The sequence below is a fragment of the Stenella coeruleoalba genome (genome assembly GCF_951394435.1).
Source record: "Stenella coeruleoalba genome assembly, chromosome: 16".
Classification (NCBI taxonomy): domain Eukaryota; kingdom Metazoa; phylum Chordata; class Mammalia; order Artiodactyla; family Delphinidae; genus Stenella; species Stenella coeruleoalba.
Window position 1 is genome coordinate 40,855,469 of NC_137162.1, and position 23,118 is coordinate 40,878,586.

Sequence of the window (23,118 nt, forward strand, 5' to 3'; positions counted from 1 at the left end):
TCAGTTTTTTTAATGATCTTTTGTTTCTTGGTTATTACTTTTCAATTTAACTTTTCTTAGGTTTTCATCTTAACAATTTTCTGTTTGAAATAATGTAATAAAGCAGGCTGTAAACGGTACTTCCACATCAAGTTGAAATTAAATACTCACCACACAGCATCCATCAAAACCCACTTCTAAAAGCCCCTGAAAGGTCTACTTACGTCGTGCTGTCCCCCACTTCTTCATAGAGATGCGCCCCTGGAGGCGGCGGGGGCGGCGGGGGCGCGGCCACTGGTGCAGGGGCAGGCGCTGCAGGTTTCACTGCAGCTAGGGTGGATTGCATTCGGGCTGTCTTGGTGCACTCAGCTTGGCGCCTTCGGTAAAGTAAGGATGTTTTGTAAAACTCATTTTAGAAATCATATACTTATCAATAGGCTACCTTTCAATAATAAAGTCCAGTTATCAGAGGAACTCAAACATTTTTACACAAATATTTGAACTTATTAACTGATAAAATTACAAAAGCATCCCCACAGAGTATCTTTTATGTATAAACCCTTCTCCTTAGTTCTTTAAAATATTTACACCTTGAAAAACAGGTAGAATTCAGTAGAAAAATTTGCAAATTAAGTTAAATGATAACATTAAAGGGAGAAGGCAAAATATTTATAAAAAATGTGATTGATAATTGGTAGTTGTTTAATGATCTCTTTCATAACGTGAGGCATATAGAAGATACATAATTTTCCTTCCATCTATTTAAAGAAAAGTTATTTAAAAATGATTTAAAACATTTTTGACATTAGTTTACAGGGGCTGTGTAGATGTACACATTTAGGAGGGAGATTTGGTTAGCTTTTATTTCCTTTGAATTCCTAGGAATGCCTGTGATTCTTGCATTGGAGGTAAGCTGCTCTTTTTTGACTTTCTTGGGTCCTGATTGTTAACTCTTGCCTCAAAATCAAGATCCCAAAGGGTGGATGGAGGCTATAAGGGCAAACTGTCTTTTTCACATTTCTTCCGCTTGTATCCAATTGTCTAAAACTAGCTCAATTCTATATATACAAAACCACAAAGGAATTTGAACTAAAAAGTAGCTCAAATACAAACACAAAATAGACAAATAATACATGGTTCAGGGCAGGCTGCCTACCTTATCAGCGTTATCTCTTTTTTTTTCTTTTTATATCACATAAAATCATATGCAAAATATTGGTAATTATACTTACACTTTAAACCTGTTTGGGAAGCAATGAATAAAAAAAAGAGAAAGCTACATGAGAAATACTGCATTCATAATATTTTAACATTTGATTTAATCTAAATTATGAATAATTTACTGGTTAAACTCATAATGACACAGACTTAATGACATAGTAGGGGAACTATGTATTTCAATTCAGAAAGTGAAAATGGTGACCACTGTCAGTCCTACAAGATGTTAAAACATTCATTGCAGGAAAACAAAGAAATTAACAATGGAATAAAAAAACTGGATTAAAACATGCATATGTGAATTTCAACGCTGATAGAGAAATGGAATATTAAAGATGATATGATCTTTATAATTAGTTTTTTGGTTTACTACACTTGAACAATATTAAAAGAATGGAGTCAAGCAGCAATCCCTGATTATACTCTTGGCCTCACTTTGAAGCTGAAGCTAGAATTGGAAGGTGCCACTCCTGGGTAATGAATTTATGACATTTTTTTTCACATGTGCCTCCTAGTTTTCCACGCATAACAAATTTCAAAGACACATCTTAGTATTAAAGAATAACCATTCATTCTAATCTATTTATAAGCAGAATACAAATGTACAAAAGTTAGGTTTTAAAATATTAGAATTTTACTTTGAAACATGTTTACTTCTGTTACTCTATAAAAAAGAGTTACCAAAATTCATTCATAGAGTGTTAGGCTGATTACTGAACTAAAAAGATTAAATAATGCATCTTTACAATGTTTAAATATTAAGCATCTTAATTTTTTGTTAAAATTCAGACCATTTAACATAACATCCAGGGTGCTTCAGTTTTGATCACTGCATTGTCTGCCAAATATATGAAGTTTTCTCACTGATTTTAATGCTAGCAGGATATAATAAAGCTCCTTTGAGAAATATTTGAATGAAAAAGAAAAACTGTAATACAGACTAAATTTAACATGAAAATTAATATTGGATTGATAGCTTAATCTAAAAATTTGTTATTAAGTTTGTGCATAGGCTTTAGATTTGGCATATCAACTGATTTATTAACACACGTTGAACTCCAATATATCAACCTAAATGTTATATTTGCAACTTCACATTAGTTTTGTGAAGGAAAATATTCCTATAGTATCTTCATATAGAGGGTACTTTTTAACTTTCAGGTTGGAATTACCTTATCTTATTTAATTCTAAAGAAAATTCTCAGTGTTACACAACAAAGATAACAGTTTAAGAATATATAAGGACTTTTTCAGTCCTTTCCTTTTATTTTAAATGGTGAGTAGCTGTTCTACCATTATTTCTTACTGTTTTTTATGTCAAGTAATTTATATGACTTATGATTCCTGTCTGTCATTTACTTTCATTTTGTGGCACCTTCAGGGTTACCTCTCTTCTTAACCTATTCCACAATTTTTTCACCAATCATCATCAATAGGGATATACTTAAAGTACAGCCCTGTATCACAAAGGGTCCTCATTCCTAGTGTCAAATAAAGAATAGCTCGCTAGACTATTTTAAATATAGATGTTTAAATTAGGAAAAATTTACTTGACTACTTTGAAGAGCCTAAACAAGAAAAATATAGATATTTTAAATGGATGTATTTGCCTGTAGGAACCAGAGAAATGTAAGGCCTCTACTGCCAAAATACACTGTTAGATGTTACAGTATAGGCTCTAGCAAGGCTAGCCAGGAAAGAAGAAACCATATGGAAAATTACATATTGTGTGCTACGATTTTTAAATGATTTTTTCAAACACTGTAATCATCTGCATAGAGGTAAATTTAACAATACGGATAAAAACCTAGCATGACAATGTATTTAGGTTACAGACCTTCCTTTGGAACTGGGTTATCTCTATATGACATTTCACTGCCTTTGCCCCAGGATACCTCATACCTTTCCTGCAAGGCTCTTAACCTGATGAAGAGCATAAACAAAGCTACAGGAGGTAACCTAATATTCCTAGCAGATAAGAATATTTAAGAGCACAGGAACACTGAGCAATGTGACAAATGTTTTGAAAGTTTGTATTGCTTTCCCTTAAAGGAAGGTCATTTGGTACAAGAAAAATACAGCACTCCCAAAATGGCTGCAGCCTTAATATTTTACAGCTACAAAGCCATTTTAGCAGAGATAGTTTTTTGATAATGCCTTCTTGAGGAACTCTCCATGTTCAGCATGTATGAATACTTACTGTCTGTAGCTGACCAAAACCACCAAGACGGCAGGAATACAGCAGAGGATGATGATGAAGGCCAGAGCCAGCAAGGCCCCTTCTGTGTAGCCTAGACTTTCTCCTCGCTTCTTAATGCTGGTTACTGCCGCTGGAGGCCGGATCTCCAGAATGCGTCCTCCTTCCCCGTAATACGGCTGAAAGTCTTTATTGATATCGAGGAGTTTGCCATCTAAAAATCTTTATTGTTAAACAGTAAAAGTAATGATGTTAACAGAGAAAGGCTTTTATTTATTTATTTATTTATTTTTTGCGGTACGCAGGCCTCTCACTGCCGCGGCCTCTCCCATCGCGGAGCACAGGCTCCGGACGCGCAGGCCCAGCGGCCATGGCTCACGGGCCCAGCCGCTCCGCGGCATGTGGGATCCTCCCGGACCGGGGCACGAACCCGCATCCCCTGCATCGGCAGGCAGACTCCCCAACTACTGCGCCAGCAGGGGAGCCCGAAAGGCTTTTTTTTAAACAAAATATTTTTTGTGATACCTTTTAATATTTTCTTTAATTATAACATAAGCTGAGTCAGAAGTCTTATTATGAATAAGAAAAGCATATATAAAAAGCAAGACCAATAAAAAAGAGTAACGCCTCTATATTCACATATCAAAGATACTAATAACAATGACCCTTACTTAATACACTTACAGACTGGGGGAAAATAATTACCAATGTCATTGAAATTTATATCACTATGTTGAGATTATTTACTTTAAGTTATTCGGGTGGGATAAAATATAATATTCTAAATTATTTAGTATAGTTTAAAAATATATTCCTGCATTATATATCCTTCGGTTCTCAAAGCAGTCCTGTAAAACAGAACCTTAATACTGACTTCCTGCAGACCACAAAGCTACACAGTTAGGGAAATCTGAGATACCAACCCAAGCCTTCATAGTGTATCTTTGTGTTTCAACACACCACCTTAAATACTGACACTCTCAAATCTCAAACCAAAATACCTTTATGGGCTAGGAGTGAACAAATTAAAAGTTTTTTCTTCCTGGAAAGAGAAAACTAAATAAATGATGCAGGTAGTAAATCAGTGTAGTCAGGATGACAGGAATTGGTGGTCAATTTAATCTAGTAGTTCTTGCAAACCCTTTCTCTAAATAATGCAATTCCAACTATGAGCATTGTGTTGGGGAGGAGAATTAAGGAATAATTGTTACTTAATTCTATTAGACTGAACAATTTTTTTTACATATTTTATGCTGTAATTAGCAGGCATTTTTTTTTCAAAATTCCGCAGAAACACTTAAATGATCCTTTACAAATCCTATAATACTGAAGCAACAATTATGTTCTTAAAACCACAAAGTCGCAATATGTCTTAGGTATTTTTTTTAATTTTTAAGACTTTTATCTATAAAGGTATAGAAAATTAGAAAGCTATAGAAAATTGAAAAACACAAAATAGTTCAAAAGGCAAAATTACTCAAATGCCCACAATACAAAGATTACTACTGCTAATATTTTGGTGTACTCAAGTCTAATCTTTTTTTTTTTTTTTTGCTATTAATAAACATTTTTATATACTTGTAACTACACAGCATACACAAAGTGAAAATATTTTAGAAATACATGTCTTAATATAAAATACCATACTTATGCTGAAGATGTGGAAAATACAAAGAAATGTGAAAGAAAAGATTTAAATGGCCCCAAGTTTCACCATCAAATGGTAACCAAAGAATGCTATGCTTGTGCATTTTACAGGCTATTTCATCCCTTTGAATACTTTTTATTCTAATTTTCCAAGTGATCATGATGACTTTAAATCTAGTTAAACACACTGTTCATAGCTTCCATAGAGAAAAAAACAAGGAGATGCTTGATATCAGATATGAATTCCACTGGATAGTTTATTAATCTTCCAATTTAGGAAACCTAATGGCTCAAGTAACTCAATTTTAGTTTTAAAGCTACACAGTTTTTCATTTAAGTTTTCATGCTATAACTTAAGGCAGTTAGGATGCTTTCCTTGTTTTTTTACGAATATGCTTTTGGAGATGAAAATATACTTTTTATATCAATTTTTCCAGGCCATTTTCAGATACATTAAGAAGTATAATAAAGTTTTACCCATTGTTCTAAGTTCTAGATTGGAATAGAATTGTAAAACACTTTGTTTGAATTGTTTATCAGATAAAGTAAGAAATTCCAAATGAAGTACAGATAAGAGTTATGTCGCAAGAACTGTATCATTAGAAACTGGGAAGGATCAGAAGCAGAGGAAGATCATTAATTGCAGGGAAAATTTATTCCTATCATGTGTATCCACGGATCACAATTCTATTGGATTCCTACTGGATTCTATTTGATATCCAAACCACCTAAAGGAAGATTTATTAGTCTTTTTACGCTACAATAACTCCATTATTTAGATCTTCATTTTGTTTTATTTCTCAATTTCGGTGATCGTAAGTAATTGTTTACTAGAAGAGTTGATAGCTTTTGAATCCATAACTGATCTAGAATATCTTTCTTTTTTGCTGTATATATGCAAAACAACTTGCCTAGGCCAACATTCTTAAGTCATAACATTTTCCTTAAAATATTGTGGATTTGATCCCATTGATTTTTGGCATTTCATCATGCAGGTGGGATGTATAAGGCTTATCTAATTTTTATTCCTTTACGATTAAGTCTTTTTTTTTTTTGTTTCAATAGTTTTAAAACATACTCAGGTACTTTTCGAGGACATATGACAACATTTTCATTCATTTCACCTGTAATGTAATGAAATATTTTAATTACATTTTTACCTCAGAGATACATGCAATTATCAGGTTGTATCTTGATTGTCCTCTAAATATATTCTGACTTCTGTTATGATTATTTTTTTCTTTTCTATAATATGCTGTGAACTTCTTATGTGTATACTTCATTTTGCCAGTTTATTTTTCAGATGCTTTTTCATTCTAGGCAAGGTTGAATCCAGATAGTCAATGGATTTTAGGAGAATTTCTTCCTAAGATCGAAAAATTAGCCCCAAGAAACTTCAGGCTTTTGTTTTATACTTTTTCTGATTTCAGGACTAAGAGCTCTACTGTCTCCTAACATCCATGTAAATCCTTGAGATGAAATCTAATTGACCTTCTCGTGAATGTGCACTAACCCACACCTACTCCATGTGAGCAGAGGAAAGGCATACTCCAAATGGCCTGAGGGGAAAGCACTTCATCAAAGCCCACCACCAGGGACTTCCCTAGTGGTCCAGTGGTAAGACACCGCACTTCCACTGCAGGGGGCATGCGTTCAATCCCTGGTCAGGGAACGAAGATCCTACATGCCACATGGCTAAAATCAAAACAAAACAAAACAAAAAGCCCACCACCATTTGGAGAAGGTCAATCCTCACTATTCTTTTGTGGAGCATTTTTTACCAGAAGCAGGTAAGGATTCAGGGCATGCAAAACACATACACCATTTGTCTTATACGGTCTTATTTTCTACAGAAAATATTAAACTGTTTTCTAGTGGTTTCTGTAAGAGAATTATTTCCAGAGATATAGTCTACCTCTGAGTCATCAGGGTGTTATTTCTTTTATTTTGTTTTTCAGTATTTATTACTGATCCCATTTTTCACCTTACTTATTTAGAAAGGAGATAAAGCTGTCAGATTCAATATCAATAAAGAAATGTGATTTTCTCTTTATTCTCATCCATAGTCTACTTAGCTGCTGGTTAAAATGCTTTTCAAGTCTAAGGGTGAGGTGAACAGACCCCTTCCTAGTATTTAGCCAAGATTAATTAATTACTGCTCTGTTTTCCTGACATGAGGTAAATTCCTAAGCCAATTCCATGTCTTCTGATTCACCCAACTGATGGAGCACATGCAAACAGGTATCCCTGGCTCCATTCACTTGAACACAACTTTCAAAGTACAATGTATAACTACAGACCACTCTGCATTTTACCTTGAGGATTTCAGTGTTTCAATGTACATATGGATGTAGAAATAAAGGGGAGGGTGAGCAGGAGAATGTATTCTGTACTTCACAAAAGCACACACCTAAACAGTGGAGGGGCAACTGCCTATTTCCTTTGTCAGTAAATAATGTGCGTCTCTGAAACAGGTTTACAGAATTGGCAATGGTTAACATATCTGCCCACATTCATTCCACTTGGATAAGGTTGTTCTTAATAAAACAAATCAAGGGTGGACCACTATTTCCTCTATACAGTTCCACAATTATTTTAACTAAATTCTAACATTTAGTTTTCCAATTATTTGGATTTTCAGTATATTGAATTTTTTTTCTGGACTTAGTAAGTTGAAAGAAGTTTTATCAGAAGTTGGTAGTTAGATTTATTTTAAAGTATTTTTTAACATTGTACTTTTTTTTTTTTTTTTTTGCGGTACGCAGGCCTCTCACCGCTGCGGCCTCTCCCGTTGCGGAGCACAGGCTCCGGACATGCAGGCCCAACGGCCATAGCTCACGGGCCTAGCCGCTCCACGGCACACGGGATCCTCCCAGACCAGGGCATTGGCAGGCGGACTCCCAACCACTGCGCCACCAGGGAAGCCCTTTAACACTGTACTTTTAAATGCAGTTTGTAGAATATATCAGCTTTCTCTCCTTCTTCTTTATATCTCATTTACTATCTGGACAGACTAATTTTAAGCAGACTGGACTATTAAGTGTACAAGCTAAAACTGTATTTGCTCATTTTTAAATTTAATTAAGTTTTGCTTTAAAATAGTATGGTCTGTTTCTGCTCAGAAGGCAGAAAGCCTTAAGAGAATGTGGCACCCACCCTAATGAAGGGGAAGTCAAATAGCATTAAAATCATAAATTTTTTTGCAAGCATAAAACCAAATTCCAAAGAGTGACAGTTTCCTCCAACAGTGGGATGAGACCTTTCTCAGAACAAGCCACAAGTAGGTACCATAAATTCAAATAAAACAAACCAGCTAAATTTTTAATAAATGCTTAAAAGCTAAGTGTGTATCAGCATGTAAGGTTAGATAGAATAAGTGACCCACAAACACAAGTGGGGGTTTGCACTCACTCGCAAACTCTTTTCCATGGCCCACCATAAGATAGATTGGGTACAGGGCAGGGACCAGAGAAATCCTCTTCATAGTGCAGGGATATAGGCAGCTAAGGCTGGGGTGCTCTGCAATTTTCTGGACCTGTATCTCACATAAAGCAAGAGCCATATATAGAGAGAGGGAGGAAGTACTCCCATCCCTAAGGCTCAAGTAAAGGTCCACTGCTTCTGGAGAAGAGCTATGAGCAAAATCCACCCCATCTGGGGGAGGAGAAGGAGCTCTCTTGGGCCTAAGACCCTGCAAAGTAGAGGTCTACTACTGGTTGGGGAGGGGCAGGGAACTCTCTTACACCCAAGAACCTCCACAAATATGAAGCAGAGTATGGATGCCATGGGAAGGCATGGAAGAAAAGCTGAGAAAGCCCCACCCCAAATCCTAGGCACACCGGCTAGACAAGGAAAACAGAATCCCCCAACCTCTCATTGTCTCATTCTCACCCTTAGAGTAGAACCAAGCAATAAGCAAGAGCCATTTACTACATCGGGAGAGTTAAGAGAATGGAGAGAAACCCTTTCTGTGTCACAGGCATTCAGGAACTGCTGAAAGATAAAGAAAGCAATAGACCAGACACAGAGGTAACCCAGATATTGGAACTGTCACATAGGGACTTTGATACAACTCTGATTAATATTTTACAGGATCTAGTAGTAACGCAGAAAACATGCCTAAAATGATGGAGAAACTCAGTAAAGTGGTAGAAACTGTAAGAACCAAATGGAAATGCAAGAATTTTTTAAAAAGATATGAAGATGAAGAATTCCTTCAATGAGCTTATCAATAGGCTAACATAGACGAATCAGTGAACTTGAAAACAGGGCAGCAGAATTTATTCAAACTAAAACACAAAGAGGGAGGGACCTTCAACATGGCAGGGGAGTAAGATGTAGAGCTCACCTTCCTCCCCACAAATACATCAAAAATACATCTACATGTGGAACAACTCCTACAGAACACCTACTGAATGTTGGCAGAAGACCTCAGACTTCCCAAAAGGCAAGAAAATCCCCAGGTACCTGGGTAGGGCAAAAGAAAAAACAGAGACAAAAGAATAGGTATGGGCGGGACCTGCACCTCTGGGAGGGAGCTGTGAAGGAGGAAAAGTTTCCACAAACTAGGAAAGCCCTTTACTGGTGGAGATGGGGGATGGCCGGGGGGCGAAGCTTTGGAGCCACAGAGGAGAGCGCAGCAACAATGGTGCAGAGGGCAAAGCGGAGAGATTCCTTCACAGAGGATCGGTGCCGACCAGCACTCACCAGCCTGAGAGGCTTGTCTGCTCACCTGCCAGGATGGGCAGGGGCTGGGAACTGAGGCTCGGCTTCAGAGGTTAGACCCCAGGGAGAGGACTGGGGTTGGCTGTGTGAACACAGCCTGAAGGGGCTACTGCACCACAGATAGCTGGGAGGGAGTCCGGGAAAAAGTCTGAAACTCCCTAAGAGGCAAGGAACCATTGTTTTAGGGTGCGCGAGGAGGGGGGATTCAGAGCACCGCCTAAATGAGCTGCAGAGATGGGGGCAAGCTGCGGCTATCAGTGCGGACCCCAGAGATGGGCATGAGACGCTAAGGCTGCTGCTGCCGCCACCAAGAAGCCTGTGTGCAAGCACAGGTCACTATCCACACCTCCCCTCCCGGGAGCCTGTGTAGCCCGCCACTGCCAGGGTCCTGTGATCCAGGGACATCTTCCCTGGGAGAACACAGAGAGCGCCTCAGGCTGGTGCAATGTCACGCTGGCATCTGCCACCACAGGCTCGCACCACATTCCGTACCCCTCCCTCCCCCCATCCAGAGTGAGCCAGAGCCCCCGAATCAGCTGCTGCTGCTTTAACCCCGTCCTGTCTGGGTGGGGAACAGATGCCCTCAGGCGACCTACACGCAGAGGCGGGGCCAAATCCAAAGCTGAGCCCCTGGGAGCTGTGAGAATAAAGAAGAGAAAGGGAAATCTCTCCCAGCAGCCTCAGGAGCAGCAGATTAAATCTCCAGAGTCAGCTTGATGTGCCTGCATCTGTGGAATACCTGAATAGACAACGAATCATCCCAAAATTGAGGCAGTGGACTTTGGGAGCAAATGTAGACTTGGGGTTTCCTTTCTGCATCTAATTTGTTTCTGTTTTTATGTTTATCTTAGTTTAGTACTTAAAGCTTATTATAATTGGTAGATTTGTTTATTGATTTGGTTGCTCTCTTCCTCCTTTTTGTTATATAAATATATTTTATTTTCCTTTTTCTCTTTTTGTGAGTGTGTATGTATATGCTTCTTTCTGTCATTAGGTCTGTATAGCTTTGCTTTTACCGTTTGTCCCAGGGTTCGGTCTGTCCGTTTGTTTTTTTTTTTAGTATAGTTTTTAGTGCTTGGTATCATTGGTGAATTTGTTTTTTGGTTTGGTTGCTCTCTTCTTTCTTTCTTTTTTTTATTACTTATTTTTTTATTTCTTAATAATATTTTTTATTTTAATAACTATTTTATTTTATTTATTTTATTTTATTTCCTTCTTTTTCTTTCCTCCCTTTTCATCTAAGTCATGTGGCTGACAGGGTCTTGGTGCTGTGGCCTGGGGTCAGGCCTGAGCCTCTGAGGTAGGAGAGCCGGGTTCAGGACACTTGTCCACAAGAGACCTCCCGGCACCATGTAATATCATGTAATATCTCCCAGAGATCTCCATCTCAACACTTACACATAGCTCCACTCAATGACCAGCCAGCTACAGTGCTGGACACCCTATGCCAAACAACTAGCAAGACAGGAACAAAACCCCCACGCATTAGCAGGGAGGCTCCCTAAAATCATAATAAGTTCACAGACACCCCCAAACACACCACCAGATGCAGTCCCGCCACCAGAGAGACAATATCCAACCTCATCCACCAGAACACAGGCACCAGTCCCCTCCACCAGGAAGCCTACACAACACACCGAACCAAACTTACCCACTGCGGGCAGACAACTAAAACAATGGGAACTACGAACATGCAACTTGTGAAAAGGAGACCCCAAACACAGGAGGTTAAGCAAAATTAGAAGACAGAGAAACATGCAGCAGATGAAGGAGCAAGATAAAAATCCACCAGACCAAACAAAAGAAGAGGAAATAGGCAGTCTACCTGAAAAAGAATTCAGAGTAATGATAGTAAAGATGATACAAAATGTTGGAAATAGAATGGAGAAAATACAAGAAACGTTTAACAAGGAAGTAGAAGAACTAAAGAGCAAACAAACAACGATAAACAATGCAATAAATGAAATTAAAAATTCTCTAGAAGCAATCAATAGCAGAATAACTGAGGCAGAAGAACAGATAAGTGACCCAGAAGATAAAATAGTAGAAATAACTACCACAGAGCAGAATAAACAAAAAAGAATGAAAAGAATTGAGGACAGTCCCAAAGACCTCTGGGACAACAGGAAACGCACCAACATTCGATTAATAGGGGTCCCAGAAGAAGAAGAGAAAAAAAAAGGGACTGAGAAAATATTTGAAGAGATTATAGTTGAAAACTTCCCTAATATGGAAAGGAAATAGTCAAGCAAAGGAAGTGCATTGAGTCCCATAAAGGATAAATCCAAGGAGAAACATGACAACACACATATTAATCAAACTATCAAAAATTAAATACAAAGAAAACAGATTAAAAGCAGCAAGGGAAAAACAAAAAATAACACACAAGGGAATCCCCATAAGGTTAAGAGCTGATCTTTCAGCAGAAACTCTGCAAGCCAGAAGGGACAGGCAGGACACATTTAAAGAGATGAAAAGGAAAAACCTACAACCAAGATTACTATACTCAGCAAGGATCTCATTCAGATTTGATGGAGAAATTAAAACCTTTACAGACAAGCAAAGGTAAGAGAATTCAACACCACCAAACCAGCTTTACAACAAATGCGAAAGGAACTTCTCTAGGCAGGAAACACATGAGAAGGAAAAGACCTACAATAATAAACCCAAAACAATTAGGAAAATGGTAATAGGAACATACATATTGATAGCTACCTTAAATGTAAATGGATTAAACGCTCCAAGCAAAAGACATAGACTGGCTGAATAGATACAAAAACAAGACCCATATATATGCCGTCTACAAGAGACTCACTTCATACCTAGGGACACATACAGACTGGAAGTGAGGGGATGGAAAAAGATATTCCATGCAAATGGAAATCAAAAGAAAGCTGGAGTAGCAATTCTCGTATCAGACAAAATAGACTTTAAAATAAAGACTATTAGGAGAGACAAAGAAGGACACTACATAATGATGAAGGGATCAATCCAAGAAGAAAATATAACAATTGTAAGTATTTATGCACCCAACATAGGAGCACCTCAATACATAAGGCAAATGCTAACAACCATAAAAGAGGAAATCGACAGTAACACAATCATAGTAGGGGACTTTAACACCCCACTTTCACCAATGGACATATCATCCAAAATGAAAATAAGGAAACATAAGCTTTAAATGATACATTAAACAAGATGGACTTAATTGATATTTATAGGACACTCCATCCAAAAACAACAGAATACACTTTCTTCTCAAGTGCTCATGGAACATTCTCCAGGATAGATATCTTGGGTCACAAATCAAGCCTTGGTAAATTTAAGATGATTGAAATCATATCAAGTATCTTTTCTGACCACAACACTATGAGACTAGATATCAATTATAGGTAAAAATCTGTAAAAAATACAAACACATGGAGGCTAAGTAACACGACTAAATGGCCAAGAGATCACTGAAGAAATCAAAGAGGAAATCAAAAAGTACCTAGAAACAAATGAAAATGAAAACATGATGACCCAAAACTTATGGGATGCAGCAAAAGCAGTTCAAAGAGGGAAGTTTACAGCAATACAATCCTACCTCAAGAAACAAGAAAAATCTCAAATAGACAACCTAAACTTACACCTAAATCAATTAGAGAAACAAGAACAAAAAAACCCCCAAAGTTAGCAGAAGGAAAGAAATCATAAAGATTAGATCAGAAATAAATGAAAAGAAATGAAGGAAATGATAGAAAAGATCAATAAAACTAAAAGCTGGTTCTTTCAGAAGATAAACAAAATTGATAAAGCATTAGCCAGACTCTTCAAGAAAAAAAGGGAAAAGACTCAAATCAATAGAAGTAGCAATGAAAAGGGAGAAGTAGCAACTGACACTGCAGAAATGCAAAGGATCATGAGAGATTATTACAAGCAACAATATGCTAATAAAATGGACAACCTGGAAGAAATGGACAAATTCTTAGAAAGGCACAACCTTCCGGAGACTCAACCAGGAAGAAATATAAAATATAAACAGAACAATCACAAGCAATGAAATTGAAACTGTGATTAAAAAGCTTCCAACAGACACAAGCCCAGGACCAGATGGCTTCACAGGTGAATTCAATCAAACATTTAGAGAAGAGCTAACATCTAAGCCTCTCAAACTCTTCAAAATAGAGCAGAGGGAAGAACACCCCCAAACCCATTCTACAAGGTCACATCACCCTGATACCAAAACCAAAGATGTCACAAAGAAGAAAACTACAGGCCAATGTCACTGATGAGCATGGATGCAAAAATCCTCAACAAAATGCTAGCAAACAGAATCCAACAGCACATTAAAAGGATAATACACCATGATCAAGTGGGGTTTATTCCAGGAATGCAAGGATTCTTCAATATACACAAATCAATCAATGTGATACACCATATTAACAAACTGAAAGATAAAAATCATATGATCATCTCAATAGATGCAGAAAAAGCTTTCAACAAAATTCAACAGCCATTTAAGATAAAAACTTCCAGAAAACAGGCACAGAGGGAAGCTATCTCAACATAATAAAGGCCATATATGACAAACCCACAGCCAACATCATTCTCAATGGTGAAAAACTGAAACCATTTCCACTAAGATAAGGAACAAGACAAGGTTGCCCACTCTCACCACTATTTTGGAAGTTTTACAAACAGTAATCAGAAAAGAGAAAGAAATAAAAGGAATCCAGATTAGAAAAGAAGTAAAATTTTCACTCTTTGCAGATGACATGATACTATACATAAAGAATCCTAAAGACTCTAACAGAAAACTACTAGAGCTAACCAATGAATTTGGTAAACTAGCAGCATGCAAAATTAATGCACAGAAATCTTTTGCATTCCTATACACTAATGATGAAAACTCTGAAAGAGAAATGAAGGAGAAACACTCCCATGTACCAATGCAACAAAAAGAATAAAATACCTAGGAATAAACCTATGTAAGGAGACAAAAGACCTGTATGCAGAAAACTACAAGACACTGATGAAAGAAATCAAATACAATACAAACAGATGGAGAGATATACCATGTTCTTGGATTGGAAGTATCATCATTGTGAAAATGACTATACTCCCCAAAGCAATCTACAGGTTCAGTGCAATCCCTATCAAACTACCAATGACATTTTTTACAGAACTAGAACAAAAAATTTCACAATTTGTATGAAAACACAAAAGACTCCGAATAGCCAAAGCAATCTGGAGAAAACTGAGCTGGAGGAATCAGGCTCCCTGACTTCAGACTATACTACAAAGCTACAGTAATCAAGACAGTATGGTACTTGCACGAAATCTGAAATATAGATCAATGGAACAGGATAGAAAGCTGAGAGATCAACCCACGCACATATGGTCACCTTATCTTTGATAAAGGAGGCAAGAATATACAATGGAGAAAAGACAGCCTCTTCAATAAGTGGTGCTAGGAAAACTGGATAGCTACATGTAAAATAATGAATGGAACATTCCCTAACACCATACACAAAAATAAACTCAAAATGGATTAAAGACCTAAATTTAAGGACAGACATCATAAAACTCCTAGAGGAAAACATAGGCAGAACACTCTATGACATAAATCACAGCAAGATCCTTTTTGACCCACCTCCTAGAGAAATGGAAATAAAAACAAAAATAAACAAACGGGACCTAATGAAACTTAAAAGCTTTTGCACAGCAAAGGAAACCATAAACAAGACCAAAAGACAACCCTCAGAATGAGAGAAAATATTTGCAAACGAAGCAACAGACAAAGGATTAATCTCCAAAATATACAAGCAGCTCATGCAGCTCAATATCAAAAAACAAACAACCCAATCCAAAAATGGGCAGAAGACCTAAACAGACATTTCTCCAATGGAGATATACAGATTGTCAACAAACACGTGAAAGGATGGTTAACATCACTAATCATTAGAGAAATGCAAATCAAAACTACAATGAGGTATCACCTCACACCGGTCAGAATGTCCATCATCAAAAAATCTACAAACATAAATGCTGGAGAGTGTGTGGAGAAAAGAGAAGCCTCTTGCACTGTTGGTGGGAATGTAAATTGATACAGCTACTATGGAGAACAGTATGGAGGTTCCTTAAAAAACTAAAAATAGAACTACCAAACGAGCCAGCAGTCCCACTACTGGGCATATAGCCTGAGAAAACCATAATTTAAAAAGAGTCATGTACCACAATGTTCATTGCAGCTGTATTTATAATAGCCAGGACATGGAAGCAACCTAAGTGTCAATCGACAAATGAATGGATAAAGAAGATGCGGCACATATATACATACATGTGTATATATGTATCCCATATATACAATGGAATATTACTCAGCCATAAAAGGAAATGAAATTGAGTTATCTGTAGTGAGGTGGAAGGACCTAGAGACTGTTATACAGAGTGAAGTAAGCCAGAAAGAGGAAAACAAGTATCGTATGATAATACATATATATGGAATCTAAAAAAAAATAGTTTTGAAGAACCTAGGGACAGGACAAGAATAAAGACGCAGACGTAGAGAATGGACTTGAGTACACGGGGATTGAGAAGTATAAGCTGGGACAAAGTGAGAGAGTGGCACAGAGATATATACACTACCAAATGTAAGATAGATAGCTAGTGGGAAGCAGCCGCATAGCACAGGGGGATCAGCTCAGTGCTTTGTGTCCACCTAGAGGGGTGGGATAGGGTGGGCGGGAGGGAGGTGCAAGAGGGAGGGGATATGTATACATATAGCTGATTCACTTTGTGATACAGCAGAAACTAGCACAACATTGTAAAGCAACTATACTCCAATAAAGATGTTAAAAAATAAATTAGTTAAAACAATAAAAATAAAAAAACAAAATAGTACTTTTAGCTGAAAAAAACCCACAAAGTGATAAGAATGTTGGGGGAGGGGAGAGGAATAAGAACCAAGCATCCAAAAGCTATGAGAAAAAAAAATTTTAATTGGAGTCCCAGAAAAGGTAAAGAAAAAACAGGGTATAAGAAATATTTGAATATATATTGTCTATGAATATTCCAGAAATGAAAACAGCAACAACAAAACCCCCCAAAAATGCAGATTAAAGATGCTCAAAGAACCACAAGAAGAATAAAAGGAAAATAAAAGTAATATACACTTATTGTAGAAAATCTAAGCAATTCACATATCCCAAAATCATCAACATACGCATAACCTTGTGAAACAAAATATGTAATTAATGAGTTGTAAAGCCATTCCAGTCTTCTCTATGCACTTATAAAGTTTTAAAATTTTTTTGATATTGTTAAATCAATTTTTAAATATCTTAGTGAACTCCTTGGAGGAAGTATCTTTTTTGTTTCTAAATCTTTGCCCTAAAAATTCTAACAGCCTCAGAAGCTTAGATTTTAGCATAAGGAGAAATTGAGAGGATAATCCTATTTCCACTGGTCTGGGCATTAGGCAACAATCAATGTTCTAGTACATTTGTTCAGTGTTAAAACTAAATATACAAAAACTTTTATGACTTCAGAATAGGTAATAGTATCTGATAATAATATCTATGCATATCAACGTTGCATTTTGAAATATATCTATATAATCTCATTACAAAATATTTCAAAGAACAATTCTAGGGTTTAAATTAGACCAGTGTTCTCAGCTAACAGTTCAAGGTGAAGACCGCTAAGGCAAAATTTTTAATACTTCATGGCTATTCCATCCTCTCCTCAATATAATTTTTTAAAATTTATAGTTATTCTATTTTTTTTTCCTTTTTTCTTGGCTATAATAGTTATTTAGTTGAATTTAGAACTCTACTTTTCACAATATAATCTAGGTTTTGGAAAACTTAATAGAATGAAGAATGTTTATCTTGTACTTCACAGTGTCAGTTGAAACCAAATTGGCTTCAGTTTCCAAATCTTTTATCTCTAAAATATTTACAAGTACAATTCAAATTATAATCACCATTATTTTACTCTTTAGAGCCAGGCTGTCAGCCTAAAGAAAATAGATATTTTTAAATTTAGGAAAGCACCTTAAATTTGAACAATCTATCATCATATTTTAAAATAAAACCAGTGTATATAAAAAAGAATGCAGGGCTTCCCTGGTGGCGCAGTGGTTAAGAATCTGCCTGCCAATGCAGGGGACACGGGGTTTGAGCCCTGGTCCGGGAATACCCACATACCGCAGAGCAACTAAGCTGTGTGCCACAACTACTGAACCTGCACTCTAGAGCCCGTGAGCCACAACTACAGAGCCTGCGTGCCACAACTACTGAAGCCTATGTGCCTAGAGCCCGTGCTCCGCAACAAGAGAAGCCACCGCAATGAGAAGCCCATCGACACAATTAGAGAAAGCCCGTGTGCAGCAACGAAGACCCAACATAGCCAAAAATAAATAAATAAATTTTAAAAAAAGAATGCAGATAGATTTAAATAAATGTTAATAGTGACAATCGAAAGAATATAAAAATTACTTTTAATGTATATTTCTAAATAATTTTTTAAATTAATAAAGTAATTATTGTCTTAGTAGACCTAAATGCTCCTTCGTTTGGATGGTGAGTCTAAAACCTGAGAAGAAGCCATTGCTTCAGTAATCTGTATTTCTTCATAGTGATTAATATACTCTCTTGCATATCACCCATAAATTAATTATACATACTTAATTATTAATACTTAATAACTATGGCTTTTTAAGAAATTAAGTTGATACTAAATCACTTTCATTGCTGCTAAAATAGTAGTGAAATTTTGTTGATGAACAGATATAAAGTAAAACTAAATTCAGAATTTATGAGTTTTAATAAATAAATGGGTAAATAGATGTTTACTAAATAAAAACATGCACCCATATATGGATATATGCATGTAAATTTGTATATGCATATATTTATTTGCATGATGTTTATTATATAGAGAGACATAGAAAAACTAAATTCTGAAATAATGGATTTTGGAGATTATGTGTATATATATACACACATCTCTGAATATTCAGAATATATATATATGATTATATATCAATATGTATTTTTACTACAAAACATGTTTTTAGGTAAGAATTACATGCCAATAATCTTTTGGACACTAGATGTCACTAGAGTAAAGGAGAAACTAACAACAACAACTAAAGCTGTTCTAGAATAATTTCCAAAGGAGAATATGTAGCAGGGTTTTGTTTAAGATTTTGTATATTCCTTATTTTTAAAGGATTTAAAACTCAAATATTCAAATTCATACCTGGAAGAAATGTCACATGGACTTCGGTGGAAGTGATTATCTCCTCTGTTCTCTACCCCCAAGTCAAGGGAAAAATCAGATGTTAATTTTTGCCTATTCAATAAGACCGTGAAGAGAGCTAGGCTTGTTCTTAAAATTCAAGCCTACTGACATCATTGCAGGCAACTTGCCACTTTAAGAAGGGATCTGTGCTTTCCTCTCAAAGAGCAGGGTCTTGGAGCAAGAGTGGAAGCCGATGCAAGGTGATCTCGGTGAACTGCTTCTTGCTCTAAAGCATAATGGATCCTCAGACATCTCAAGGAGAACAGATCCCCCGAAGTCACTTTATCTCATACTTAGACTTAAAAATTCTAGGCGTGAGTACCCTAGGTATTGTTTCTTAGATTTTTTTTCTTTTGTTTTGATTACACTTCACTTTCAAGAAAAATCTGATGGGTTTTAAACTATTTACTTATATCCTTAAATCAGGATTATCTATGGGTGATACTGTAACCAAAAAGCTGTTACAGACAATAAAAATACTCACTTAAAAAGCTCATGTCTGTCGATGGCTCTGTTGGTTTGGGGGTCGATTGCATAGACAGTCAAGTCACACTTTGTGTAATCTTCTAGAGAAAAGGCATCGCCATGCCGGCGAGCTCCAACATTCTCTACCACAACCTTGGAACCAGGAATTTGCTCCTGAACATAGCGATCCAAAATCCTGTAAATCAAACGAAGCACAAACATGACATTCTGACAGGCTCGCTGAGGAAAAAAATCACCTTCAACCTGAAATGACATTTAGTAAATTAAAAATGATGACAGCCTGGTTTTTGTTAATGGTTACTGAATATGAACTCTTGAAAAAAGTTCTCTATATATTTAGAGTGTTTAACTCCCAATGATGCTAGAAGCTGAATAAGGTAGAAAGAGGTCATCAACCATGTCATATTTAAGTCTGGACTTTTAAAATTTATGATACCATTTGAGCTTTCACATGGCTCATGAGAAATGCCAACTATGTTGTACAAATAAAACTGTCTATGCTTTATGGGAACCATGGGGTCTTAGAACTCTTGAGTTCATATGGTTGGCGTTATAAATTACACTTTCCACCAGATTTTGTGATATGTCAAGGTGCAACAGTAGGATACCTTTTTTTCCCTAAGAGTGTAAAGACCCTTACAGCATTATAGCAGTGAGAATGTAGAGATATTTTGCTTTGTCAGGTTTAACAGGTTAAGATAAAAATATTGTATTCTGGGCTATCTTAATTTTGTAAAAAAACTATGACTTCTTATAACATAATTAGTTGAAAGTAAGTATTTCTTCCTGGAAAGGCAGGAAGTTACTTCGTTCTCTATCAAAATAAAGTTCCAAACTAAGTATTTCAGAAAAACAGTAGATGCATCCCTTTTGTGTCACAAAGATGAATCACGTAGACTTTGAATAAAACCAAATTACACTTACCTTTTTTAAAAAGAATCATAACTTATACCTTGAATATTAACAAGTAGGATTTCATTTTATTTCAAGTTTATATTTTATTTTATCACTGGTTTCAATTTATTTTACAGCTATTATACGCCTATTACAGAAAATGTTACTTTCCAAAGCTGTGCTATTGAAATGTCTGTGCTTTACTATCTGATAAAATTAGGTCATTTATGGTCATTCTCTGTTGATAACCTCTTCAACTTCAACTACATCTTTGTGTGAAGGATACTTGAACAAAATTGGCATGTGATTGGAAACATTTATAGCAATTCTATTTAGCATACAGCAGATAAGAAAAACTACACAACAAAACTTTCAATTCAATAATATACTTCATATGTCCCAGCTGGGCTTATATTTTTTAACAGATTTTCATTGGTTTGATATCAGCACCATACCTGATACATATAATATACTCAGTTCACATGGAATAAATGAGACAAAAGAGAATAATATTAATGTAGGGCTAAAAAAGTGACTGTGGGTAATAGATAATGGAGTTTTAATCCATCACCAAGTTGGGAAACCATCAGGGCGATGGTGAGAGTGCAAGCTGACATCTGGGGTCTTTATGGATGTGAATCAACTATTGCTAAATAAAATCAATCCTCTCTAAGAACACACCATTACTTTCGCCATGTATAATTTTATCAAATTCTTCAGTGTCCAAGTATGGCAAATATTATTTTTATTTTATTTGCTCAGACCCAACACCTAGGAGTCATTATTGTTTCTTACCTTTTCTCATACATCCAATCCATAACAAATTCGGTAGGTTGTACCTTCAAAATTATACCCTTAACTTAACCCCTTCCTATATCCATACCTACCACCAGTCCAAGCCACATTGATCTCTCTCCTGGACTACTGCTCTAGACTCGTAACTTGTCTCCTGATCTCCCACTCAACGATCTTTTAAAACTTAAGCTAGAACATTTAAAGCAATGCAAGTTAAACATTTAAAGCAATGCTGCCCAAAAGAAATACAATGCAAGTTACACATGTAAATTCAAATTTTTTGTAGCCACATTAGAAAATTAAAAATAAAAATGGTGAGATTAATTTAATATATTTATTTAACTAAATCTATCCAAAAATGATCATTTCAGTATGTAATCCATATAAAAATATTAAGGAGATATTTTACTTTCTTTTTTGTACTAAGTCTTTGAAATCTGGTGTGTATTTTACACTTACAGCACCTCTCATTTGGAACTGTCACTTTTCAAGCACTCGATAACCACATGGAACTAGTGGCTACTATATTGGACAGTTATAAGGATTTTCTATAAATTTTCTATAAGTAAAATGTTAAATCCTTCAAGTGGCCTATGAGATCCTATATAACTCATTCCCTACCTTGACATCTATATCTTGATATGACCAGTATGCCCCTTAATCTTGATTTTCATATCTGTGGTGTCCTCTTTCTGGGATAACTCCCTCCACCCCTAACCCTCCCCACATCACCACAGACCCATGACTTTCTCCCTCACTTTTCTCAGGTTTCTGCTCAGCTTTCACCTTATTAGAAAGGTTTTCCTCAATCATCCTATATGAAATAGTACTTCTCTTTCATATTTTTATATTGTTACTTTTATTTGTCTTTATCATAGTTATCACTACTTAGCATCACATTATAAATTAATTTATTATTCTTATTCTATTTGCTGTTTTCCCCCAACAGAATGTAAGCATCATGGGAACAGGGACTTTGCTTTAGTTCACTGTTAAATCTACAGTGCTTACAACCAGGAACTATCCTTTTTTTTTTTTTTTTTTTGCGGTACGCGGGCCTCTCACTGCCGTGGCCTCTCCCGTTGCGGAGCACAGGCTCCGGACGCACAGGCTCAGCGGCCATGGCTCACGGGCCCAGCCACTCCGCGGCATGTGGGATCCTCCCGGACCGGGCACGAACCCGTGTCCCCTGCATTGGCAGGTGGACTCTCAACCACTGCGCCACCAGGGAAGCCCTATCCTTTTTTTAATGACTAAATTGCCAGCTTTAAGATATGGATATTAGGAATCAAAAAGTTTAATTTCCTGGCCCGAGACCTCCTAGTCACTGGTGGGCCAGGGCTTGAGCCTAGGTCCTCTGAATTCAAAAGGAACAGCCTTCCTAGGAAAAAAAATATTAATATATATTACTTGGGAATTTCACACAAGATGTTCCCCAATGTGTTTTCCTATAGGAGTTTGAATAGAATAGATATTGCATTGTAACTTTTTCTCTCTACAAAGTATAATGCTCTAAAATTAGGAGTTGCTAACTTAGAGCCCTCAGGCTAAATCCAGCCTACTACCTCTTTTTGGAAATAAAGTTTTATTTGCAAAAGGATTTTGCTATATAAATTACTAATTATTGTTAACATTTAAATATTATAATAAAAAGAATTAACTTAATGAAGTAACAAAATTTAAATAACATTATTAAAAGTAAAAATATTATTTTTAAATTTATACTTACTAAACTATTAATATATCCCTTTATAGAAAGTTCCCTGAGCTCCTCAACTCTAAAGCAAAGGGTAGGTAAAAATGATCAAAGATAATGTGTTGATTGATTTACCTTTCAACTTCACCCTTCCCCTCAACACCAAGTCTTTATTATGCAGATTTAAGAC

At 36.3% G+C, this 23,118-nt stretch overlaps 2 protein-coding genes across 8 annotated transcripts in view; one reads left to right on the forward strand and one right to left on the reverse strand.

Moving 5' to 3' along the window:
• LOC307174951 (uncharacterized protein) overlaps window positions 1–23,118 on the forward strand; it is a 592,470-nt gene that overhangs the window by 550,290 nt on the left and 19,062 nt on the right. The gene's annotated exons all lie outside the window — the stretch shown is intronic.
• The window catches only part of PCDH15 (protocadherin related 15), a 1,372,333-nt gene that overhangs the window by 24,551 nt on the left and 1,324,664 nt on the right, over window positions 1–23,118 (reverse strand). For all 7 annotated transcript variants that reach the window (XM_079899577.1, XM_079899579.1, XM_079899582.1 and 4 more), the window contains 3 exons: window positions 19,542–19,718; window positions 3,398–3,616; window positions 204–356 (listed from right to left, as the gene is read on the reverse strand). In XM_079899577.1, the coding sequence (XP_079755703.1) occupies window positions 204–356; window positions 3,398–3,616; window positions 19,542–19,718 (549 nt within the window). The remainder of the gene's footprint in view (window positions 1–203; window positions 357–3,397; window positions 3,617–19,541; window positions 19,719–23,118) is intronic.